At 37.2% G+C, this 22,825-nt stretch overlaps 1 protein-coding gene across 7 annotated transcripts in view; it reads right to left on the bottom strand.

The window, feature by feature from the left end:
* Positions 1-22,825, bottom strand: part of kcnq1.2 (potassium voltage-gated channel, KQT-like subfamily, member 1.2) — a 238,205-nt gene that overhangs the window by 202,025 nt on the left and 13,355 nt on the right. For all 7 annotated transcript variants that reach the window (XM_088340619.1, XM_088340621.1, XM_088340620.1 and 4 more), the window contains exon 3: positions 8,826-8,916. In XM_088340619.1, coding sequence (XP_088196745.1) covers positions 8,826-8,916 — 91 coding nt within the window. The remainder of the gene's footprint in view (positions 1-8,825; positions 8,917-22,825) is intronic.

Below are 22,825 nucleotides of genomic sequence, written 5' to 3'. Positions count from 1 at the left end.
CTTGGTTGTGAATCCTCTGAAGAAATTACTGCTTTAATACAGCGTGGCAGAGAGGCAATCAGGCTGTGGGACTGCCGTGTAAAGAGGCCCAGAATACTTTGATAGCGACTTTAAGCTCATCCAGTGTCTCTGGTGTCTCTCAGCTTCCTCTTCACATTATCCCATAGGCTATGAGGCTCAGGTCAGAAGAGTTGGAAGGCCAATTGTGCAGGGTAATACCAGGGTCAGTAAACCATTTACCAGTGGCTTTGGCACTGTGAGAAGGTGCTAGGTCGTGCTGAAAAATAAAATCTTCATTTCCATAAAGGTTTTAAGTAGATAGAGGAACAAAGTGCTCCAAAATCTTCTGATAGCAGGGCTGCATGACCCTGTCCTTGATAAAAACCGAATGCACCAACACCAGCAGCTGACATGGCGCCCCAGACCATTACTGACGGTGGGTACTTGACACTGGACTTCAGGAATATTGGCATTTCCTTCTCCCCAGTCTTCCTCCAGACTCTTGCACCTTGATTTCCGAAGGACAATTACCTTCATCTGAAAAAAGTACTTTGCTCCACAGAGCAAAAGTCCAGTGTTGCTTCTCTGTCGCCCAGGTCAGCCATTTCTGCCGCTGTTTCTGGTTCAAAAGTAGCTTGATCTGGGAAACGCGGCACCTGTAGCCCATTTCCTGTACACGCCTGTGCAATGTGGCTCTGCATTCCTCTACTCCAGACTCAGTCCACTGCTTCCTCAGATCCCCTAAGGTCTGGAAATGGCCGTTCTCCACAGTTTTCCTCAGGATCCGGTCACCTCTTCTGGTTGTGGAGCGTTTTTTGCCACACTTTTTTCTTCCCATTGAGGTGCCTTGATAAAACACCCTGGGAATGCCTATTTGCTTGGAGATTTCTTCTTGTGTCTTACCCTCTTGCTTGAGGGTGTCAATGGTAGCCTTCTGGGCAGCATTCAGGTCAGCAGTCTTACCTAGGTTTGCGGTTTTGAGTAATGAACCAGGCTGGGAGTTTTTAGCAGCCTCAGGAATCATTTGCAGCCTTGTAGATTTAACTCGTTGACTCTGATGATTGGGTCAGTAGCTCGTTCATGCTATGCTCAATTTTTGAAATAGGAACTTTGGGTATTCATGAGCTGTATGCCAAAATCATTCATATTAAAACAATAAAAGACCGGAAATCTTTCAGTTGGTGTGCAATGAATATGAAAGTTTTATTTTTGAATTATATCACAATATGCAAATTTGTTAAGAAGGACCTGTATATATATATATATATATATATATCTCATCTCATCTCATTAGCCGTACCGCTTATCCTTGTTAGGGTCGCGGGGGGGCTGGAGCCCATCCCAGCCATCTCCGGGCAGTGGGCAGGGGACATACATATATATATATATATATATATATATATATATATATATATATATATATATATGTATTTTGTCATATGAAGTTATTTTTGCATGTTTTGCTTTTAGTTTTTGGGTTGCAGACACATAATTGAGAAAATAACATAAAAAATTGAGCTATAGTATGATTTAAATAAATGAAAAACAAAAAATGAAGGGGCGTCTTTTTCACATGACATGATTTTTTGAATGTTTTACATTGTGGACATTCCGTGAGTTCAAAATAAAAGGAAGTATGGAATGTTTACAATGTAAAACATGCAAAAATATTTTTAAAATATAAAAAAAAAAAATTGGAGCTACATATCTTTCACAGAAAAGGATTTTTGCATGTTTTATGTTGTAGAAAAAACTATAAATGCACAAAAATAGAGATAAGCAATGTTTACAATGTAAAACATACAATTTAGAAAAATGATTAAAAAAATGGCATGGATTTTACCATCCATCCATCCATCCATCGATCATCTGCACCGCTTATCCTCAGTAGGGTCGCAGGGGTGCTGGAGCCCATCCCCGCTATCTTCGGGCAGTGGGCAGGGGACACCCTGAACTGGTTGCCAACCAGTCGCAGGACACACAGGGACAGACAATTCGCTCGGTCATTCACACCTAGGGACAATTTGGACTAGCCAATTAACCTGAAATGCATGTTTTTGGAATGTGGGAGGAAACCGGAGTTCCCGGTGGAAACCCATGCAATCACGGGGAGAACATGCAAACTCCACACAGGATGTTCGATTTCATGACATCAGAACTGTGCCGCACACGCGCTAAACACTACTCCGCCGTGCTGACCACGCATGGGTTTTTACATATGCACTGAATAAAAAATAAAATAGAGGTATAGAATGTTTGCGATGTATAATATGAAGCAAAAAAGGGGGAAAAAAAAAGACAAAAAGCGGAGGTAAATCTTTTTTACATGACAGCGGCAACATTTAAAAACTAAAAATCTATTATTTATACCCCATTCTCTTTTATTCCGCCGTTAGCACGATGGTTAAAGCTCAGTTGAATTTACAAAAAACTTTTACATATAGGTACCTTGATCGAAGCAAATATTGTGAAAATTCCCTCATATTTACCCCGAGCGAGGTTGTTTTTCCCCACCCAAGTTTTGTCCTGTTTGGAAAACACATTATGTGCAAATGAATGGATGAATCCAGCCCGATATGGATCGTGTTCGTGGCCAGCGAGTATGCATAATATTTAGCCACAGTGCTGCAAGTGGGTGGCCCCCGCTCGGGTACTTGCAAGAAGGCCACTTCTCGTGTGAAACTAGATCTTCTCAGCCCCGCTGCAAAAACACAGCACTAAGGAGCCCCAAAACAATGAACTGCCAATCAGAAACGGGCGTATTTTAACTAGAGACACATTGTTTTTGTCACAGCATAATAATGAAATTCTGCAATCCGATAAGTTAGCATGAAGGGGAGGTAATGAACCATTTTGTGTCAATAAACAGATTGATTTTAAAAAAACATTGGCTAATATTGTTGCCCTTTTGACATGCAGAAACTAATAGGTGCAAAATGTATATTTTCTGCTTTCTGCAATTAAAATAAGACTTTATAATGAAAAAATGACAGTCAAAGGAAGAAATATATTAAGAATTGTAAGTAGAAGTCGCTCTTTTGGCCAAGAATATGCAATTAAATTCCTGAAAATAGTAATACTGTATATTAGAACTATTATCATTACAGAAGTGTTAATTACATTTTATTCGACCGATATGTATAAAGACATTATTATTTTTCTTTGATTATATTGATTTAATTTATTGTTATTATCATTTTTCATATAACAAAATGACTCAAAGTTTTAAATAGTTTCAGAAATGTAAATTAAATTTTATTTGACCGACATATAAAGACTGAATTATTTTCATGAATTAAATATTATATAAATATAAATAATATTTAGAACAGAAAATGATTTTAATTTTAAGACAGTTAGAGAAATTTGATTGAATGTAATTTTACCATCATAAAAACAATTTTTTTGTACTTCACTATTTTCATTTTCTTATTTCTTTTCATTGTTTCATTTTTTTGTTATTACAAATAAGAATTCATTATTCATATTATTATTATTATTATTGCATTATCACAAAATGACTCAATAAATTATTGAATAGTTATTAGAGATTTTTTTACTGTGTTTTGGTCAAGAATATGCAGTCAAATTTTCTGAAAATGGTAATACTGTACTGTATACCAAAACTATAATTATTTTATTTGACAGATAAATATGAAGACATTATTATTATTTTTTGATTGAATATATGTATTTCATTGTAATTATTACTATTTTTCATATCACAAAATGACTGAAGTTTCAGGAATGTAAATTGCATTATATATAAATATTTTGTTCTGAATTTGTAATATATATATATAAATATTAATTTAAGTCATGTTAATATTTGATAAATGAATAAATGTTTAATATTATTATTAATATATTGTTAACATTATTATTATTTTTATTGTTATAATTATTATTATAACATAATGACATAATGATTATGTCGATTAGAATAATTTTAAAATGTTAGAGATTTTTCTGGCAAACATGTTTTTTATTCAATATATTGGTTTATTTCTATTAATAATAATCTTATAATTAAAGCAAAATCACAAAATGGCTCAACATTTTTAAATCGTTATCATTACAGAGATGTAAATTGTATTCGATCAATATATAAAGATAATATTTATAATGTCTGTATGTTTTGAATTCATTATTTTTATTTATTATTATTAGTACTGTAAATATTATAAGAAAACTATAAAATGTTTATAAGATGAATAAAAATTGATTATTTTTACTACTTATACAACAATCTCACAATATTATTTGATAAAGTTTTTGTAAATGGATTAAATAGTAAAGTAGTAAGAGTTTAAGGTATTTTGTATGTAAGGTGGAATGTGAATATTTGAAATATAATAATTACAGTACAATATCTTAAGTATATCTGGTATCTTCAGTGTTTATTCTGTAATAATAATAAAATCGTCAGCGAAATATGATTTGAATGTACCATATTAGATAGATAGATAGATAGATAGATAGATAGATAGATAGATACTTTGTTCATCCCCGAAGGGAAATTCACATTTCCAGCAGCATCCCTGAGCTGAGAACAATCGAGAACAATCGAAAATAACACGGGAGCTGCTGGAGTGGCTGCCATTCGTGACGGCGCCGGAAGAAAAGATTCAATTTGAATCATGTACAAACAAACAAACAATTGAATCATGTACAAACAAACAAACAAACAAAATATTCATGATTCAATAAGTGGAGTGTTAATAAAATGGGGGGAAAATAATTTCTGATACTGATATAACCAGGTAAAACTAATTTTAAGTTACCTGTCCTATAAGTCGCCATTTTTTTTCATCGTTTGGCTGGGGGTGTAATTTACACTCCGGTGTGACTAATGTATGTTTTTACCTTCTTAACAGTGCATTTTTTAGTCGGTGCCATTTATAATCCGTAGAGATTTCTAGTCTGAAAATACGGTATACAATTCTTAACTTTTGCTAAATCATAAACGATGCCTCACCTCATTCCCAGAAAAACACAAGTTCCCAAAACATCTAGCCAATCTCCTTTCCAGGAGGTTCGATATCAACATCTGGATAATATTTGTGAGTCAAGGGTACACGGTACGCGGCAAATTCGGAAAAAATGTGAGCGGGGATTAAAGTCATAATTCGATAAAATGGGTCACCCAGATGTCGCTCGCATATGTGGATTGAATACGTGAATATATTATGCCGACTGAAAACAGTTTTAATCTGCCGGAGCCAGATGATAATCGGAGAAGAGGAAAAACACAGATTAGATGTCATTACAGAGAAGATTTAGTCAAGTTGCTTGAAGTGTTCTTTAAAAAAAAAAAAGTTGATCTCAATTTTTTTCCGATAATTGTCAAATGTTGGCTGGTCCACACTACATTCAGAAGCCGAGCCCAAGGCCAAACTTTCTCAAGGACTAATTAACTTTTAACAGCAATAATTAACTCATTCATACACAACCAAAACAAAGATACGATTAACTATAGTGAATGAGTTTAGTATCATAAGTGTGGGAATTCAGATAGCATGGTATTGTAAAAAAATATATAATATCTTTGCCTTTATCTATTTATAAACAAATACAGTAATTTCTTGATTATTGAGGTTAATCTCTTCCATAATCACCCGTATTATGTGAATTTCCATTAAGTAGGAGCCTTATGGGCAGGGCACCCATATGATGCGGCAGGGGTAAACCAGTGAAAGCTGTCGGGCCATGCTGTTGAACAGAAGAGTGTGATGTGTCACTCTGACCCAAGTGACACGGCCGCTTTCTTGTGTCCCGTTTCAATAGATTGGACCTTGAGAAGGCATTACAACTATAGCGGGACAGCAAACCACAAAGAATATATGAATTGGAAAATCTGAAGTGATAACTTACTTTGTATTAGCAATTAACTGTGATGATTAAAACTGCACGAATATATGAGTATTTCAGCAATATTATTTTGTATAAGGTACAATATTGTGAACTGAAAAATCTGAAGTGATAACTGCCTTGTATTACCAAATAACTGTGATGATTAAAACTGAATGTAAATATAGATTAATATAATTATTTCAGCAATAATATTTTGTATAATGTACAATATTGTTGTGAACTGAAAAATCTTGAAGTGATAACTGATTTGTATTACCAATAAACTGTGATGATTAAAATTGAATGAATATATAGATTTATATTATATATTTGTCGCCGATTTACAATTTCAACCACGATAACACTAAATTTTGGGGACCCATAGATCTCTGTTGGAACCCATAGATTTTTGAGCATGCGAGTCCCTGGGACCCATCACTTTTCAGAGGTAAAATGAACACTGGTAGCAGATAGCAGGAACATGGAAGTGGCACTTCCGTGTCGAGCGAGGGTAGTCGTTGGCAGCGAGAAAAACAGGTCGATGGCGGGGCAGAGGAGCAAAAACAGAAACAGGTCCAGAAAATAGGTCGGCAACGGGTATCAGGCAGGAAACAGGGCAGGATTGTGTCGGAGAGTACAAAGGCTTTCCTAGCTGAGAGCATAGGTTCGCAGACGGTCTGACGGGTTCCTTTTGGAAGACAGGAGTTTAAAAAGAGTCCAACAGTCAATTAGGTCCCGTGGCTGTTGGCGCCAACGGGGAAGCCGCAGGTGCTCTGAATCAGTAATCATGACATGAACAGTTAATGAGAATATCATCATAAAAGTGTGGGAGTCCAGAGAGCATGGTATTTCAAATGGAAATTAGCTTTAAAATTGCCTTCAACTATTAAAAAACAAAGAATAGTATTTTATACTGTAGGCCTATCTTGAAAATATTGGATGTCTCATAAGTTTATTATGTTTTTATATTGAACACTAGCATAGATTATTGCGTAGGGTGCCAGTTTGTTATTTTGACTATCATTGCTCAATGTTGTTCATTATTTTGTCTATTATGAACAGTTAACATCATTGTCACAATCAGCTAATCATGTTGCTGTTCTTTGATTCCTCACCTTAGTAAGTTAGTAAGATTTGCTTTTGTAATTGGAAACTGAATAAAAAGAAAGTGCTCGGGTAAGGAGAACAGGTTAAACTGTTGTATCTAAAGGCCCGCTCTCCTGTTTATTTTTTTCTTTACAGTCATGTTGCAACAAACATCACATCACAGAATGAACAAATCACCTGAAAGGAAAAAAAAGGGATGACAGGTTGAAACAAACAGCTTATAAGAGACCCGTTCCCAAAATAACTTTGGACGCTTCTTGAATCAATCGAAAAATGAAAATAAAGGAAGTAAAAGAGTAAAATAAAATTCTGAAAGAGTTTGAAGAAGCGACTGTTCTCGTGAGACTTCAGTAGAAAAATGTAAAAAATAAGAATCCATAGATATCAACTCTCCTTATTTTCAGAGTCTACTAAACTTTAAACTCATCACACACCCAAAACGGTGTCATGTAGTCTATCCAAAAAGAAGAGTTGACTCTTGAGTTAAAAATTAACTCCTGAGTTGAAGCTTTAATCTGCAACCTGTATCTGTAAGGTGCAAACAAAAAAGTCAATGTGAACTAAATTGACACATTCACACTTGACCTATTCAATGGAAACCATTTCATTGTTCCCCCTAATGCAGATTCAATATCTCCAATTAACAATTATTTGGAGAATAATCAAGAGATGATTTCACTCCTAGATACCCCCAACAATTGGCAAATTGCGTCAGTTATTAGGTAAATCTTTAGGGAAATTTTCTGTGAGGGTAAATATCCCAATTCAGTGATTTGTACTCATTAAAGACAGTCGCAGAATAATTTTAATTCAGTCAAAATACAATGAATACATGGTCATAATTCACTTAGAGTAAGTTCTTCTACTATTTGAAACTATTGAAGAAGGGGGGATTTGCTTGGTGCTTACAAGATCCTCCTTTTTTTTTTGGCTCTCGCCTGTAAATAAATGAATAACCACGATAGAGGGCACTGGCCAAAAGTTTACAGAACACGGCGTTCACTCTTGTCCTCTGGCTGGCCTCGACAAATCGGGAGGTGCTACATAAGTCCAGGGCGTTTATGTGCATGTGTGTGTGGGCGCAGTAGCGCCAGTGTGTATTTATACTAACTCTAACCCTCTTCCCAGTGTGCAAGCAAAAAATGGAATGATGCAAGCTAATTGAGACCTTTCCAAAGTTGCAAATAGCACGTCCTCCACCTGTTGTAAGTTCACAATTGGTTGCATCATTAAACAGCCATAATGTATTGCCCCCGCTCTCTTATTGAATCATGAATATTTTGTTTGTTTGTTTGTTTGTACATGATTCAATTGTTTGTTTGTTTGTACATGATTCAAATTGAATCTTTTCTTCCGGCGCCGTCACGAATGGCAGCCACTCCAGCAGCTCCCGTGTTATTTTCGATTGTTCTCGATTGTTCTCAGCTCAGGGATGCTGCTGGAAATGTGAATTTCCCTTCGGGGATGAACAAAGTATCTATCTATCTATCTATCTATCTATCTAATGTTAAGTGTTTTAATCAGGTCATTTGCAAATGAAATGACTAAGTGAGAAGAAGAAAAAACAGTTATATACTCGTTTTAAATAATCTACTTTGCAAAAAAAAACAAAAAACAAAAAACTTTATTTAGTTTGAAACCTGCAAGAAATGCACAGAAAAAGAACATTTTGTCTGGGAACTTAAATTGCTCAATACAAGACAATCTCGTTTGCTCGCTATTATAGTTACTCTCCAGTCATTATCAATTGCAATCTTTTAGCGCTATCGTGTGGTTCTAAGTGGATACTGCAGCCCATTTCCACAATCATGCTTTTTGTCTCATTTTACAGGTGAGCAAAACTACGGTAGGTTGATTTAACTTACCATCCAGAACAAAGATCCAGAAGCAATTTCTGCATATTGCTCAATTGTGGAAAGGACACTGAAGATTAGACACACCAAGACCATGAGGAAGCTGCAGAAAGAAACATAATACTCCATTAATAAACCAAATAGTGAACTACATTTAAGAGCATAGCACCCCGAAATGAAATGCACATTTTGACATCATTTAGTTATATATATATATATATATATATATATATATATATATATATATATATATATATATATATATATATACTGGACTGTCTCAGAAAATTAGAATATTGTGATAAAGTTCTTTATTTTCTGTAATGCAATCAAAAAAACAAAAATGTCATACATTCTGGATTCATTACACATCAACTGAACTATTTCAAGCCTTTTATTATTTGAATATTGCTGATTTTGGCTTACAGCTGAAAAAAACTCAAAAATCCTATCTCAAAATATTAGAATACTTCCTCAGACCAAGTAAAAAAATAATTTTATAACAGCAAAACTAAATCAAACATTTGAAAATGTCCATTGATGCACTCAGTACTTGGTTGGGAATCCTTTTGCACGGATTACTGCATCAATCCCGCGTGGCATGGAGGCAATCAGCCTGTGGCATTGCTGAGTTGTTATTGATGCCCAGGATGCTTCGATAGCGGCCTTCAGCTCATTTGCATTTGTAGGTCTGGTGTCTTTCATCTTCTTCTTAACTATACCCCACAAATTCTCAATGGGGTTCAGGTCAGGGGAATTAGCAGGCCAATCAAGGACAGTGATGCCATGGTCAGTGCACCAGTTACTGGTGGTTTTGGCACTGTGGGCAGGTGCCAGATCATGCTGGAAAATGAAATCCTCATCTCCATAGAGCTTTTCAGCAGATGGAAGCATGTAGTGCTCTAAAATCTCTTGGTACACAGTTGCATTTACTCTGGACTTGATGAAACACAGTGGACCAACACCAGCAGCTGACATGGCTCCCCAAACCATTGCTGACTGTGGGAACTTCACACTGGATTTCAAGCAACTTGGATTTTGTTCCTCTCCAGCCTTTCTCCAGGCTCTGGCGCCTTGACTTCCAAATGAAATGCAAAACTTGCTTTCGTCTGAAAAGAGGACTTTGGACCACTCTGCAACTGTCCAGTGCTTCTTCTCCATAGCCCAAGTCAGACGCTTCTTCCGTTGTCTTGAGTTCAGAAGTGGCTTGACCATGGGAATACGGCTATTGTAGCCCATTTCCCGGACACGTCTGTGAACTGTGGCTTTTGATACCTGGACTCCAGCTTCAGCCCACTGTCTTTGAAGCTCCCCCAAATTCTGGAAGCGGCTCTTCTTCACAATTTTGTTAAGGCTGCGGTCATCTCTCTTGGTTGTGCAGCGTTTCCGGCCACATTTTTCCCTTCCAACAGACTTTTTGTGGATATGCTTTGAAACTGCACTCTGTGAACAGCCTGCTCTTTGAGAAATTTCTTTTTGTGTCTTACCCTCCTGATGGAGGGTATCAATGATGGTCCTCTGGACAGCAGACAGATCAGCAGTCTTCCCCATGCTTGTGATTTAGTTTACTGAACCAAGCTGAGTGTTTTTAAGGCTCAGGAAACCCTCGCAAGGTGTTTCGAGTTAATTAGATGATTCAGGTGATTAGTTGAATAGCCTACTTGTATACTTTTTCATGATATTCTAATATTTTGAGATAGGATTTTTGAGTTTTCTTAAGCTGTAAGCCAAATTCAGCAATATTCAAATAATAAAAGGCTTGAAATAGTTCAGTTGATGTGTAATGAATCCAGAATGTATGACATTTTTGTTTTTTTAATTGCATTACAGAAAATAAAGAACTTTATCACAATATTCTAATTTTCTGAGACAGTCCAGTATATATATATGTATACATATATATATATATATATATATATATATATATATATATATATAAATATATTTTTTTTTTGTAAATTATATCTCTTTTTTTTCAATTTTGGTTTGATATATCTATTATTATCTATGTATTCTATATATTAAGATAGAAGTTATTCACATGTTTAATATTACATGTTTTCATTCATTTTATTCCTATTTTGTTTATTTTGGTTTATTGTATATGCTTATTTTAACAATTTGGAAATAGATTTTATTAGTACTTTTATTGCTTTTTTAATTTCATATTAATTCAATAGATTCATATAGCAACATATAAATAAGAATTTTTTGTTGTTATTTCTTTATTCTATGTATCTACAAGATTATTTTTCACCTGCATTATTAGATTGTGACTATGTACACCATTTCCTTTACTGGAAGGTGGGTGTGGCTTTGCCTGGAAGCTACGTCAGGTCTGTTTCCAAACCCTGGCGGGATTAAAAACAGAATGGGTTGTGTGTTTTAACGATCCCAGAAATAATCCCTTGGACACATCTTTGCGGTGCTTTAACATGACATGGCAGCGATGTTTGCATGCACCCTCGTCGGGATCGGGCTCGCTTTAACACACAAACACTCACGAAAAGAAAACACACATACAAAAAGCAGAGGGTGTGTTGTGCTACAAGATGGATTATGTGCCATATGTTGAAAAAGAGGTTATGTAAATCTCACTTGTATTATTTAGTGCAAAAAAGTAAACAAGAATTTAGCTGAGTTGCTTTCAGTTCACAGAAAAAAATGAACAAGGATTTGTTCTTGGGATCAGCAGAGGCTGGAAAATCAGCTATATGGAGCTTTGGAAGGGTTTATTGACTTGAAAAGCGCTATATAAATGCAGACCATTTACCAAATAACAGTAGAATTCACTTTTCCTTTTCCCCTTAATGCATTCATCTGTAGTAAATACCTAGCAACAAAAGTGAATATTTACCATTGGGCAGTCAAATGACTGCTTGAACTTATGTGACTCGAGGGAACTGGAGTACTAAAATTGTGACGTTGAGACATAAAAATATGGCTGTAAATATATATCTAGAATATTTTCTTACTTTCTTTATTCCCAATGTGGCCTCAAGCATTAGCACCAAGATTTGCTAAAACTGCAACTAGAATTGGCTGCTGCTGTTGTAGAAGCTAGCATTGGCAGGTAGCTGATTTGTTAGCTAAATACAATTCAATATGTTTCCCATTAGCAAGTATATCATGAACATCATTACTGTCATGTGAAAAAATAGTACCTCCTATATTTGTGTGTATGTGTGTGCGTTGGCTCAGGAGGATGAAAATATCCATCTATCAATTATCTGCACCGCCTATCCTCAATACTGTCGCGGTGATGCTGGGGCCCATCCCAGCTGTCTTCAGGCAGTGGGCAGGGGACACCCTCAACTGGTTGCCAGCCAGTTGGAGGGCACACAGAGAGACACACAAGTCACTCGCTCACTCAAGCCTAGGGACAGTTTGGACCGGCCAATCAACCTGACATGCATGTTTTTGAAATTTTGGAAGAAACCGAAGTGCCCGGAGGAAACCCACGCAATTTGCCTAACACGCGAAAGGTTCCCGGTTCAAGACCAGATGGAAACATTTGTTGACCTGAAGAGGGATGGGTGCCACCAGGCTGTACGTGCCCAAGACACACCACAGGAAATGGTGCCCAATGATCCCTATTCAAAAAGAAAAAAACGTCTCAGCATTTAAAAAAACAGGCCTAAATGTGCTTTATTCTAATTATTTATTCTTATGGAGGATAAGGAAAAACATAGCAAATATTTATTTAAATAAAATCAAAAGTGTGTCGTATTTTCTGGCCTTCTCATTAATGTTTAGGTCAAAAGAGGAGAAAAAAACAAATAATAGTAATGAGTTGAATGGCATAGGGAAGGAAAAGAACATGTTTACTTAGGGGTCTGTTAACTTTTGTTCGCTCTTAAAGGGACATTGTGTATTATTAAATGGCTCCTAGTGGTTAAAAAAACGCAATCAAAGAAAAACATTATTGATTTGAATAATGACCGAAATACCCAAACTATCATATATATGTGCATTTTGTAATACATTTGCATTTATTTTACATAACATGAGCCTCACCTAAAGGGAGCTGACATATTTTGTTGCTAAGGGTAACCCCAAAAGCCCAAAACCTAGTGATAGGCTGGGCAAAAAAAAAAAGAAAGAACATTGTGTGGTTTAGTAATGTTTATTCTCCTTGGTTTTTATTCTTCCTTGTGCTTTTAAGCACTCATTTTCAGCTGCACTGCCCAATATGGCATCTAGTGGTCAAATATTTTGCTTCTCAGTTATTTTGAGGAAATGATACATTTGTTATTTTTCCTTCGGGGTTTAAGAATTTTGTCCCAAAAAAAATTAAACAGAAATCAAGCCACAATGTGACATGGGTCAAGCAGGGAGACATAAGAGAAAGACTCTAAAGTTGTTGACACATTGGGCAGATGGGACAGCGATTTTACGGCGTAAGGATTACTTGACCCCTTCATGCACACAGATGCCAATCTTTGAAGACACTCACGATTCTGTCCCAAAAAGTTGGGTATCCTCAATGGACCGAGCCACAAAGTGTCGAGGCCACAGGTGGGAGTTTTAAAAATAAAGATGCATGACTGATAGGACATGCCCCTTGGTACCGTGTCCTTGACATATGGCATGAGTCGACATACCGTAAGTCAAAGCTTCCTGAGTGTCGCTGTTTTTGCAACTGACAGACAAACAGGACAGGACGTGGTCTATGGCTGCAACGATTAATCGACATTGTCGACAGAAATCAAAAGTGGAAATAGTCGAAAAAAGATTGTCCACTATTGTCATAAGACACGTTTTTTGAACAAAGTAAGGCTCCACTTCATTAATTTAAGCTTTGCTGAGAGCTGCTCAAGCGCAATGTTTGGCATGTTACTTTAAAAAAGTAATTAGTTATAGTAACTCATTACTTCTTCCAAAAAGTAATTGTGTTAGTAACTGAGTTCCTCTATAGTATTGGTAGCTAGTATGATGGCAAGTAACTATTTCTGTTACTTTTGAAAATAAGTTGTTGCATGTCAAAGAATTTGAAATTTTCTGAACAGTCTGAGTCAGTTGTTTAGAGAAGAACAGACAGGTAGTTGTGTTATAGCAGTGGTTTTCAACTCTTTTTGAACCAAGGTACACTTTTATTTATAAAAAGGTTCCGTCGAAAATGTTTGAAACTGAAGTTATGTCAAATATTTCATTGTACTACCTCATGAGCAGATAATTATCATATAAAAAGAAGGAAATAATACTTAAAATAAAAAAGAATGATGTGCTTTATTTGTTTTTATTTCTTACAGGGCAATCTTAAACCGCTTTGTTAAACAAATTAAGTTATTAAATGTACTGTGCTACCTCATGAGCAAAAAATTTGTATATAAAAAGTGTGTAAAAATCTACTGCCACCTACTGATATGGATGACTATTCCAGTTCCTTGTCTGAAAATTGCAAAAATACAGAATGTTGGCCTGTTTTTTTGGAAAGATAAAATTGGGCAAATTCCAGCGGTACACTAGACAAGGTCAACGGCACATTAGCGTGCCCCGGCACACTTGTTGAAAAACACTGTGTTATAGAACCATGTAATGATTATTACACCTCACCAGCAACAGATGTATTCTACACTTAAAGTGCAATAAATATAAACAGTAATAAATACAATAAAATAACAATCAGCTGTAAACAATATAAAGTGAGTTTAATAAATTAAAAAAAAAGAAAAATTATAAAAGGAAAAAGAAGATGAAAAGATTTTTTTCTTTACATTTTTATAAAAATGCATTAACACTGAAAAACACAGGAAATTTTATTAAAAATATTCATAAATATATAAAAAAAGATAGAATATAAAACAATTGTAAACTTTTTTATGCTCAACAAATTTGAAGTCAAACACACAGAACATCCCCCCCTGCCGAAAAAAAAACTGCACATTGACCGAATAACAAGAGAAAAGACGCATCCCAGAAGGAACCAGCTGTTGATTGGTGGGCACCCTTCGTTCACTTCCAAGAGCTGGCTCATAGAGACTTTTCGTTTGCGAACAACTCGAGTCGGTAGCAACTAAGCCCTCATTCGCCTTTTCTATCCAACTATATGGTAGTCACTTTTTAAAATGGTGACATGATCTGAAAAGCGTAAACAACTCGGGAGAGAGCGGAAAACAGCCCCTCTAAAAACACCATCAGGTTTACGGAGGAACACCGCCGTTGGCGTTCTGCAGCCAAAAAAATGCACATCTTTTGACCTTCACTATCTGCATTGGCGTTATAAATTATTTACTGTTTGATTGCTGAAAATGAGCCTTTTCTTGGCTTACAATGATAAACTAATGTTTACTTGATTTTAACTTATTATTTATTTGCCTGTCCCTAAAAAAAATGAAGTTTATTTATGGATTCATGTCTCTACTGACCAAGCACTATGCCAAATTGTTTGTTTCACGAATCCGCTTTATGTTCAATAAAATATATCCTTTTCATTTTCTTGTGTTTATTAACATTTGCCAAATCAGTAAAACAACTTCATGCTAAATTTAAAAAAATGACTAACTGTCATATTACTGAACTAAATGTTTCAATAGTCAAGTATTAAAATAGTGATTAATTGCAGCCCTAACATGGTTCACTTCTGAAGCGTTACCCAACCTTGCTAGGGCCGCACGGGGCCTTAAACCTGCCATGGCTGATTAAAACAAAACAGCTGGGGGCTTTAGCCAGAATTACGGACAACATTCAAAATCCCGGCATGCGGCTTGGAAAATAAACACAAGCCACATCATGACAGATGCATTTTGGGAGAATGAAAGGTATTGCCTGTGTCAACTCAATTCATTGCCACAGCAGTCAATGGCAATGACAAAATCCATAGCCATTACATCTGCAGCCTTCAATGGCAGTGGATGAGTTATTTCATTTACAATTCCCTTTTTTGTTGGGTTCTGGCCACAGGTTTTGCTTGTTCGCTTGCTAATTTAACTTACAAAACAGTAATAAATTGCAGAATTATTTTACTAACTGTAAACAATATTGAAAAAGTACACTTTTTACATCCATAACAGTCAAGGACAGTAAATTAATTATTTAATTGACAGATCTTTTTTGGTCTGATTCTGGCCTCAACTTGTTCACTTTACCAGAGCATTCGAGAAGAACAGGAACTCAGATATCTGTTCAATCACCTGAACAAAGTACCAACCCAGTATGTAATGGAAATCAGCACAGAAAAAAATAAAAAAAGTAATGACCAACAACCCCCAAGAGCTTAAACCTGTCACTAAATAAGGAAATCTTGGAGCTGTCGTATTAGAAGAGGGGTTGGGACTAGAATCATGGTCGGGAAAGCTGAAACCACTACCACACCTGCCAGACCCATCTGGAGGGACAAGAACATTGCAGTGAAATCGAAGATCAAACTCATACAAGCGCTGTCCGCTTCCATTATCCTCTACGCTTGCGAGACATGGACTCTCACAGCAAACTTGGAAAGGAAACTCCAGGCCATGGAGATGCCATGCTACAGGAAACTTCTAGGCATCAGCGAGTTAGTCCATGTGACAGACAAAACGGTGTGCAACACCATCAGAGGCCACATTGGACCCTATGAAGAACTGTTGTCAACTGTGTGGAGATGGAAACTTCAGTGTTATGTTCATGTCACAAGATCATCAGGACTGGCCAAGATTATTATCCAGGACACAGTCCAAGGGGCAGAACCATCAACATTATAATAGACTCTTCCCATTCCAGCAAATACCTCTTTGACCTGTTGCCCTCTGGTAGGCGCTACAGGTCCCTAAAAAAAGACAAACAGGTTCAGAGACTGCTTCTTCCCGGGGGCCACCTTATACATAAGATGCTACTTATTTTTCTTCTTCTTTTTTTTCTTTTGCGTTACTGCTAAATGTAAAACTGTGAAACTATATAGCCTACCCTGTGACTTATTTTGGGGACTTTGTTGCTGCAAAATATTATTGCACTTCTTTTTATGATAGATAGATAGATAGATAGATAGATAGATAGATAGATAGATAGATAGATAGATAGATAGATAGATAGATAGATAGATAGATAGATAGATAGATAGATAGATAGATAGATAGATAGATAGATAGATAGATAGATAGATAGATAGATAGATAGATAGATACACTTTATTCATCCCCGTAGGGAAATTCACACTTCCAGCAGTATCCTTGTGCTGAAAATAAAACAATAATAAAGTAAAAGGAATATAATACATGAATACCCGATGTAACGTGTTGATATAGAGTATTTAGATAGTGCTACATAAAATACAGACTGTAATAAAAATACGGTAATATGCAATGAGGGGGTGTAGTTTAATGTGGGCTTTTACTCCCCCGGGTGGAGTTAAAGAGCCTCATGGCATGAGGAAGAAATGATCTCCTCAGTCTGTCCGTGGAACAAGACTGTGACAGCAGTCTGTCGCTGAAGCTGCTCTTCCGTTTGGAGATGATGCTGTGTAGTGGATGTAATGAATTGTCCATGATTGACCGCAGCTTTTTCAGTTCCCGTCTCTCAGCTACTGTTGTCAGGCTGTCCAGCTCTGTGCCCACAACAGAGCTCGCTTTCCTCACCAGTTTATTAAGACGAGAAGCATCCTTCTTCTTGGCGCTGCCTCCCCAACACGCTGCCACTGTGTTGGCAGTCCAGTCCAGTTTATTGTCCAGCTGCACACCCAGGTATTTGTAGGTCTGGACAAATTCTACACATTCTCCTTTGATAGTTACAGGAACCGGGTGCGTTCTAGTTCTCCTGAAGTCCACCACCATCTCCCTGGTCTTGGTGGTGTTCAGGTGCAGGTGGTTAGCATCGCTTCATTGGACAAAGTCCTGAATCAATTTCCTGTACTCCTCCTCCTGCCCACTTCTGATACATCCCATGATAGCAGTGTCATCAGCAAACTTCTGCACGTGGCAGGACTCAGAGTTGTACTGAAAGTCCGACGTGTACAGGGTGAATAGGAACGGAGAGAGCACGGTCCCCTGCGGAGATCCTGTGCTGCTAACCACAGTGTCCGATTTACAGCCCCCTTGTTTCACATACTCGGGTCTGCCTGTCAGGTAGTCCGTAATCCATGCTACAAGGTGTGAGCTTACTCCATCTCTGCCAGTTTACTACTAAGTAGCAGAGGCTGTATGGTGTTGAAGGCACTGGAGAAGTCCAAAAATGTAATCCTCACAGCCCCCTTGCCCCTGTCCAGGTGAGAGAGGGATCGGTGTAGCATGTATACTATAGCATCCTCCACTCCCACCATCTCCTGGTACGCAACTTGCAGAGGGTTGATGGTGTGCGGACCTGTGGCCTCAGGTGATGCAGCAGCAACCGCTCCATGGTTTTCATCACATGTGATGTCAGGGCAACCGGCCTGTTATTGCAGTATTGTATTTTTCATTAACAAACATTGCACTATTCTAACTTAAGCCAGTCTGTGAGCACTATTTTCTAAATATTTTTTCTGCTTTTGATCTTTTTTCCCTTATATTTTTGCCCTTTGAGTAACAAGAGTATGATTTGAGAAGGAAATTAAATGTTTTTGAGATGAAGTGTTTGAGGAGTGTGTTAGGAGTGACAAGATTGGATAGATTGAGAAATGAAATTATGAGAAACAGAACTGGAATAGTAGTGGAACTAAGCAAGCGTGTGGATAAGAGAGTACTCGGTTGGTTAGGACACATGGGGAGGATGGATGAGGAGCGAATGTTGAAGAGGATCTACAGAGCAGAAGTAAATGGAAAGAGACCAAGATGAAAGCAGCGAGTGACGTGGATGGATGGTGTTATGAATGCACTGGAAGAAAGAGGTCTAAATGTAGTAGAAGCTAGAGCTCTTGTTGGTGATAGGAATGAATGGAGAGGTGTTATGAAAGGATAGTGGGATGTTTAGACATGTTCTAAGGGATGGGCAGGGCACCCGTATGATGCGGCAGGGGTAAACCAGTGAAAGCTGTCCGGCCCTGCTGTTGAACAGAAGAGTGTGTCTTATCACCCTGACCCGAGTGACATGGCCGCTTTCTTGTGTCCTGTTTCATTTGGAGGGACGAAAGCATGACCAACTTGGGTGCCGAGGTGCTTAACTTGAATGGCTGTTTGGGCATTTGGGTTGGCCATGCTCAAATGTTTTGTGTGTTTTTGCAACTTTTTTCATTTTTTCTTTTCTTTGTTTTTGTGTATGCGTTTGTCATGCTGTCAGTCACCCCTCTCAAGGGATATGACCAGGGTAGATAGATGGATAGAATTTTTACCCTGGAGTGCCATGTCTTATCCTGTTGCATACATGGTTTACAATGTTGATATGTTAATAAAAACAATTGAATTTAATTCAGTTCAATTTAATTTAAATGGGGCAGCACGGCAGTACAGTGGTTAGCGCGTGTGCGGCACAGTTCTTAGGTCATGGGTTCAAATCCAGCTACCGGACTTCCGGTGCGGAGTTTGTATGTTCTCCCCGTGCTTGCGTGGGTTTCCTCCGGGCACTCCGGTTTCCTCCCATATTCCAAAAACATGCATTTCAGGTGAATTGGCTGGTCCAAATTGCCCCTAGGTGTGAATGAGTGAGCAAATTGTCTGTCCCTGTGTGCCCTGTGATTGGCTGGCAACCAGTTCAGGGTGTCCCCTGCCCACTACCCGAAGATAGCTGGGATGGGCTCCGGCACCCTCGCGACCCTACTGAGGATAAGCGGTGCAGAGTTGTGTCCTCAATGGTGCCCCCAGAACTGTAGCATTCGAATTATGTAAATAATTTTTGCTCATTTTTTTATTTTTTCGCATGAATGTAAGGTTTATATTAAAAAAAGCTTAAAAAAAAAAAAAAAAAAAAAAAAAAAAGCAGTCATTGGATGGCAGTGGAAATTGGAATGGCAGTGATTGGATTCATTTGTCTACGTACAAATATGTAAAAAAAAGCTAATATGTCTAATTTCAAGTATTATTTTACGAGAAAAATAATTTAAAACATACTAAAACAAAAGTATTTATTGATATAAGCAGTGTCTGAAATTCATCACAAAAAGTTAGCGGACACCAGGGCAGACCACTCAGAAAAGTTGCCTGCCCAGCCATAAAGTTGCCTGCCCCATTTTTCCCAACTTGAAACACAATAAGACGACCAATCGCAGTATTAAGGATTGACAATCAGAATATATACCAGAACAACTCTTTGAAATTTAGTTTATCATAAATCTACTTATAACATTCATTGCATGTATATGACATCGCTGTTTTCCATCTGCCATCAGTATGTACCTGTATTTACTTATCTTCATTTATGCAATGTTTGCGTTGCATCGTCCGCTACAAGCCACGCGAACTCTTCTTTACACGATGCTCTTAATGTACGTTTACGTTTTGTAGCGTCATAAATTTAGTTAGCTTCTTTTGAATCTTTCTTCTGGAGCTGAGGTTTTGGCTCGATTACTAACCACTTATCCATTCTTCTTGTGTTCTCTGTGCGTCTACTTTGGAAATTGATATGCAAATGCACGACCTTATATGGCTCGGGAAAGTCCGGAAGCACGAAGTTATTCGATGCAGGCTTCTGATTGGCTGCCGAGTATGCAAATTGCCAAACGAACCGAAATTCCGAAATTTCCAAACCGAACAAAGATTTCGAAATTGGAATGAAGCAAACGCTTGATTTGGAGAAAAAAACGGACTTTTTTTTCCCCTTTGAAAAAGTTGTTGGCCACCCGGCAGGAGACATTTTGTAAGTTGTACGCCCGACGGAAAAGATGCACGCCCCAGTCACTGATATAAGTATAAAAGTAACATATAAATGAGCAGTACCATTTAAACTATCATTTATTTAAATCATTTTTAATAACATAGTTCTTAAAAATCGATAATATGTCTTATTTTTGTTTGTTTTTTACCAGAAAGAGTAAAAAACAACAATTACAAGAAACATAATTATATACATATATAAATGACACATTAACGAGCAATTATATTTTTGCAATTTATTTTAAGAATTCTTTCAACTGAAGTATTTTAAAAAACGTAGCTTTTATCTGACCTATTACATAGTATTGCTCGTTTAGGCATTATTTTCCATACTTTAATTTCAAACAGCAGCAACAGTATTTTAAAGATTTTATGCAATCCATCACTTACCCCAAATTGACAAAACATGACATTAAAATGTTTTTAACGGTTTGTTCATAGTCTCATGATATAAAAGCTTACATTCAAAACAGACTCATAAACAGCTCAAACATCTTGTTGCCAAGAAATGGAAGTGACCCACACTGCCGATAATCTCTCATAAGCAGATCTCCGATAAGGGTTTTAGTGGAGCATGTATACATTCATGCATAGAAGGGTAAAGCCCGTAATCTGCTGGGTTATAAATAAAAAAAAAAGAAAAACAAGCAAAATCAAGTATTGCAGACAACATCTGGGCGTCTGTGTTTTTACTAGGATGAGCAGGTGCCAGGGCGATTGTATGGCTTTCTATTGATGGCATCATTGTCCGTCACGAGCCGTTGTATTATAAATAAAAGACTTAAGTCAATTTAAGTGTTTCTGACCGACATCACTATTGCGCAATAAGGAACGCAGAGGATGGTGGAGGCGTCCGAATTGAGTTCAAAGGTCGGATTATGTTGTGACGCTGAGGGCATTTAGGAATCATCACCGTACATTTTGTTCCGTCCGGTTACGTAAAAGACTCAGCAAGTATCCAAATGTGATATCTGGCCCTTTTCCTTTGAAGCACACGTTTTCTATCTATCCATTCATCTAATTTTTGCACCGCTTAACCTCACTAGGGTCGTGGGGGTGTTGGAGCTCATCCCAGCTTATTTTACTTTTTTTCCGTTTCATTCATTCATTCCATCTTTGAACGCCTCGCAACTATAGCATCCTATGTAAGCGGCATGGTTTCTTTTTTTTTAAGGAATTCGCTCTCATCGGGAAACAACAGAAACTCCCGGAAACCAGATAAAACGATTGAAATAATAAATAACTATATACTAGGTACTATTCATTACGATGTAATATAACTTTATGTGTATATGATCAAATAACATTATAAATAAATATGCATGTAAAGGAATGATTAAATTTAAAACTGAATTTAAAACTTCCACTTGCGAGGATGGTCATCCCTTTGTAAGATATCTGATTTAAATAAATAGATCGTCAATTGGTTACCTCAATATTCATTATGGAGGCTAACAATGTGTGTGACTTCTTTGAATTTTTATATTTAACTAGAGCTTAAATTCCATTCTAATTATCTTCTTGCTTTTCCTTTTATTATTGCAGGTCTTGGAAACTATAAACGAATCAAAGTCAGTAACACGAGAGAAAGGCAGAGTGGGAGAGAGTTCGGCTAAGAGCTAATAGCATTTCTAATAGTGTGATGTAAACCAATAGCAGACAAACGTCTTATATGACATTGGCCAATAGCAGACTGGCATCTTATAAACGTATGAGGCGAGTGACTCACACAGTCATCCAAAGAAACACAGAAAAGTTAGAATATTGTAAGTTTTTAAGCATGCAAAATTATGTTTTGTTGGTAGCGTGCGTATGCTGCTAAAATACCCTAAAGAAAGGTATAAAAAAATATTGAATACCACATCGTAACATTAAAATTGCATAAGGTGGGGACAACGTAGGGCAGCATGGCGGCACAGTTCTGAGGTCATGGGATCAAAATTCCTGTGTGGAGTTTGCGTGTTTTCCCCGTGCTTGCGTGGATTTCCTCCGGACACTCTGGTTTCCTAATTTGGGGACAACGTAACCTCGGGGTCTTCTGTAATTGCAACCAATGCCAATATAAAGAAACATGACTCCATATAGAGTTTTTCACAAAGCTTTTGTACCATTTTGAGAGGAAAACCTTGGCATTGTCGTTCTGGAACCCCGCACAGAATTCAAGAAGGTTGGCATGAGTGGAAAATGCCGTTGAGTCATGCTTGGGAGATGACTTTCATCTGCACTGCACCTATGTATGTCAGCAGATCTTTTAAGGGTTTGTAAACTGTCACCCAAACCTTTTTGTGGCATCTCTGCCCCTGCCAATCATCCAAT

This window comes from Urocampus carinirostris, chromosome 7 (assembly GCF_059441175.1).
Source record: "Urocampus carinirostris isolate Australia breed hairy pipefish chromosome 7, RoL_Ucar_1.0, whole genome shotgun sequence".
NCBI lineage: Eukaryota > Metazoa > Chordata > Actinopteri > Syngnathiformes > Syngnathidae > Urocampus > Urocampus carinirostris.
This window is presented reverse-complemented; position numbering and strand designations above follow the sequence as displayed.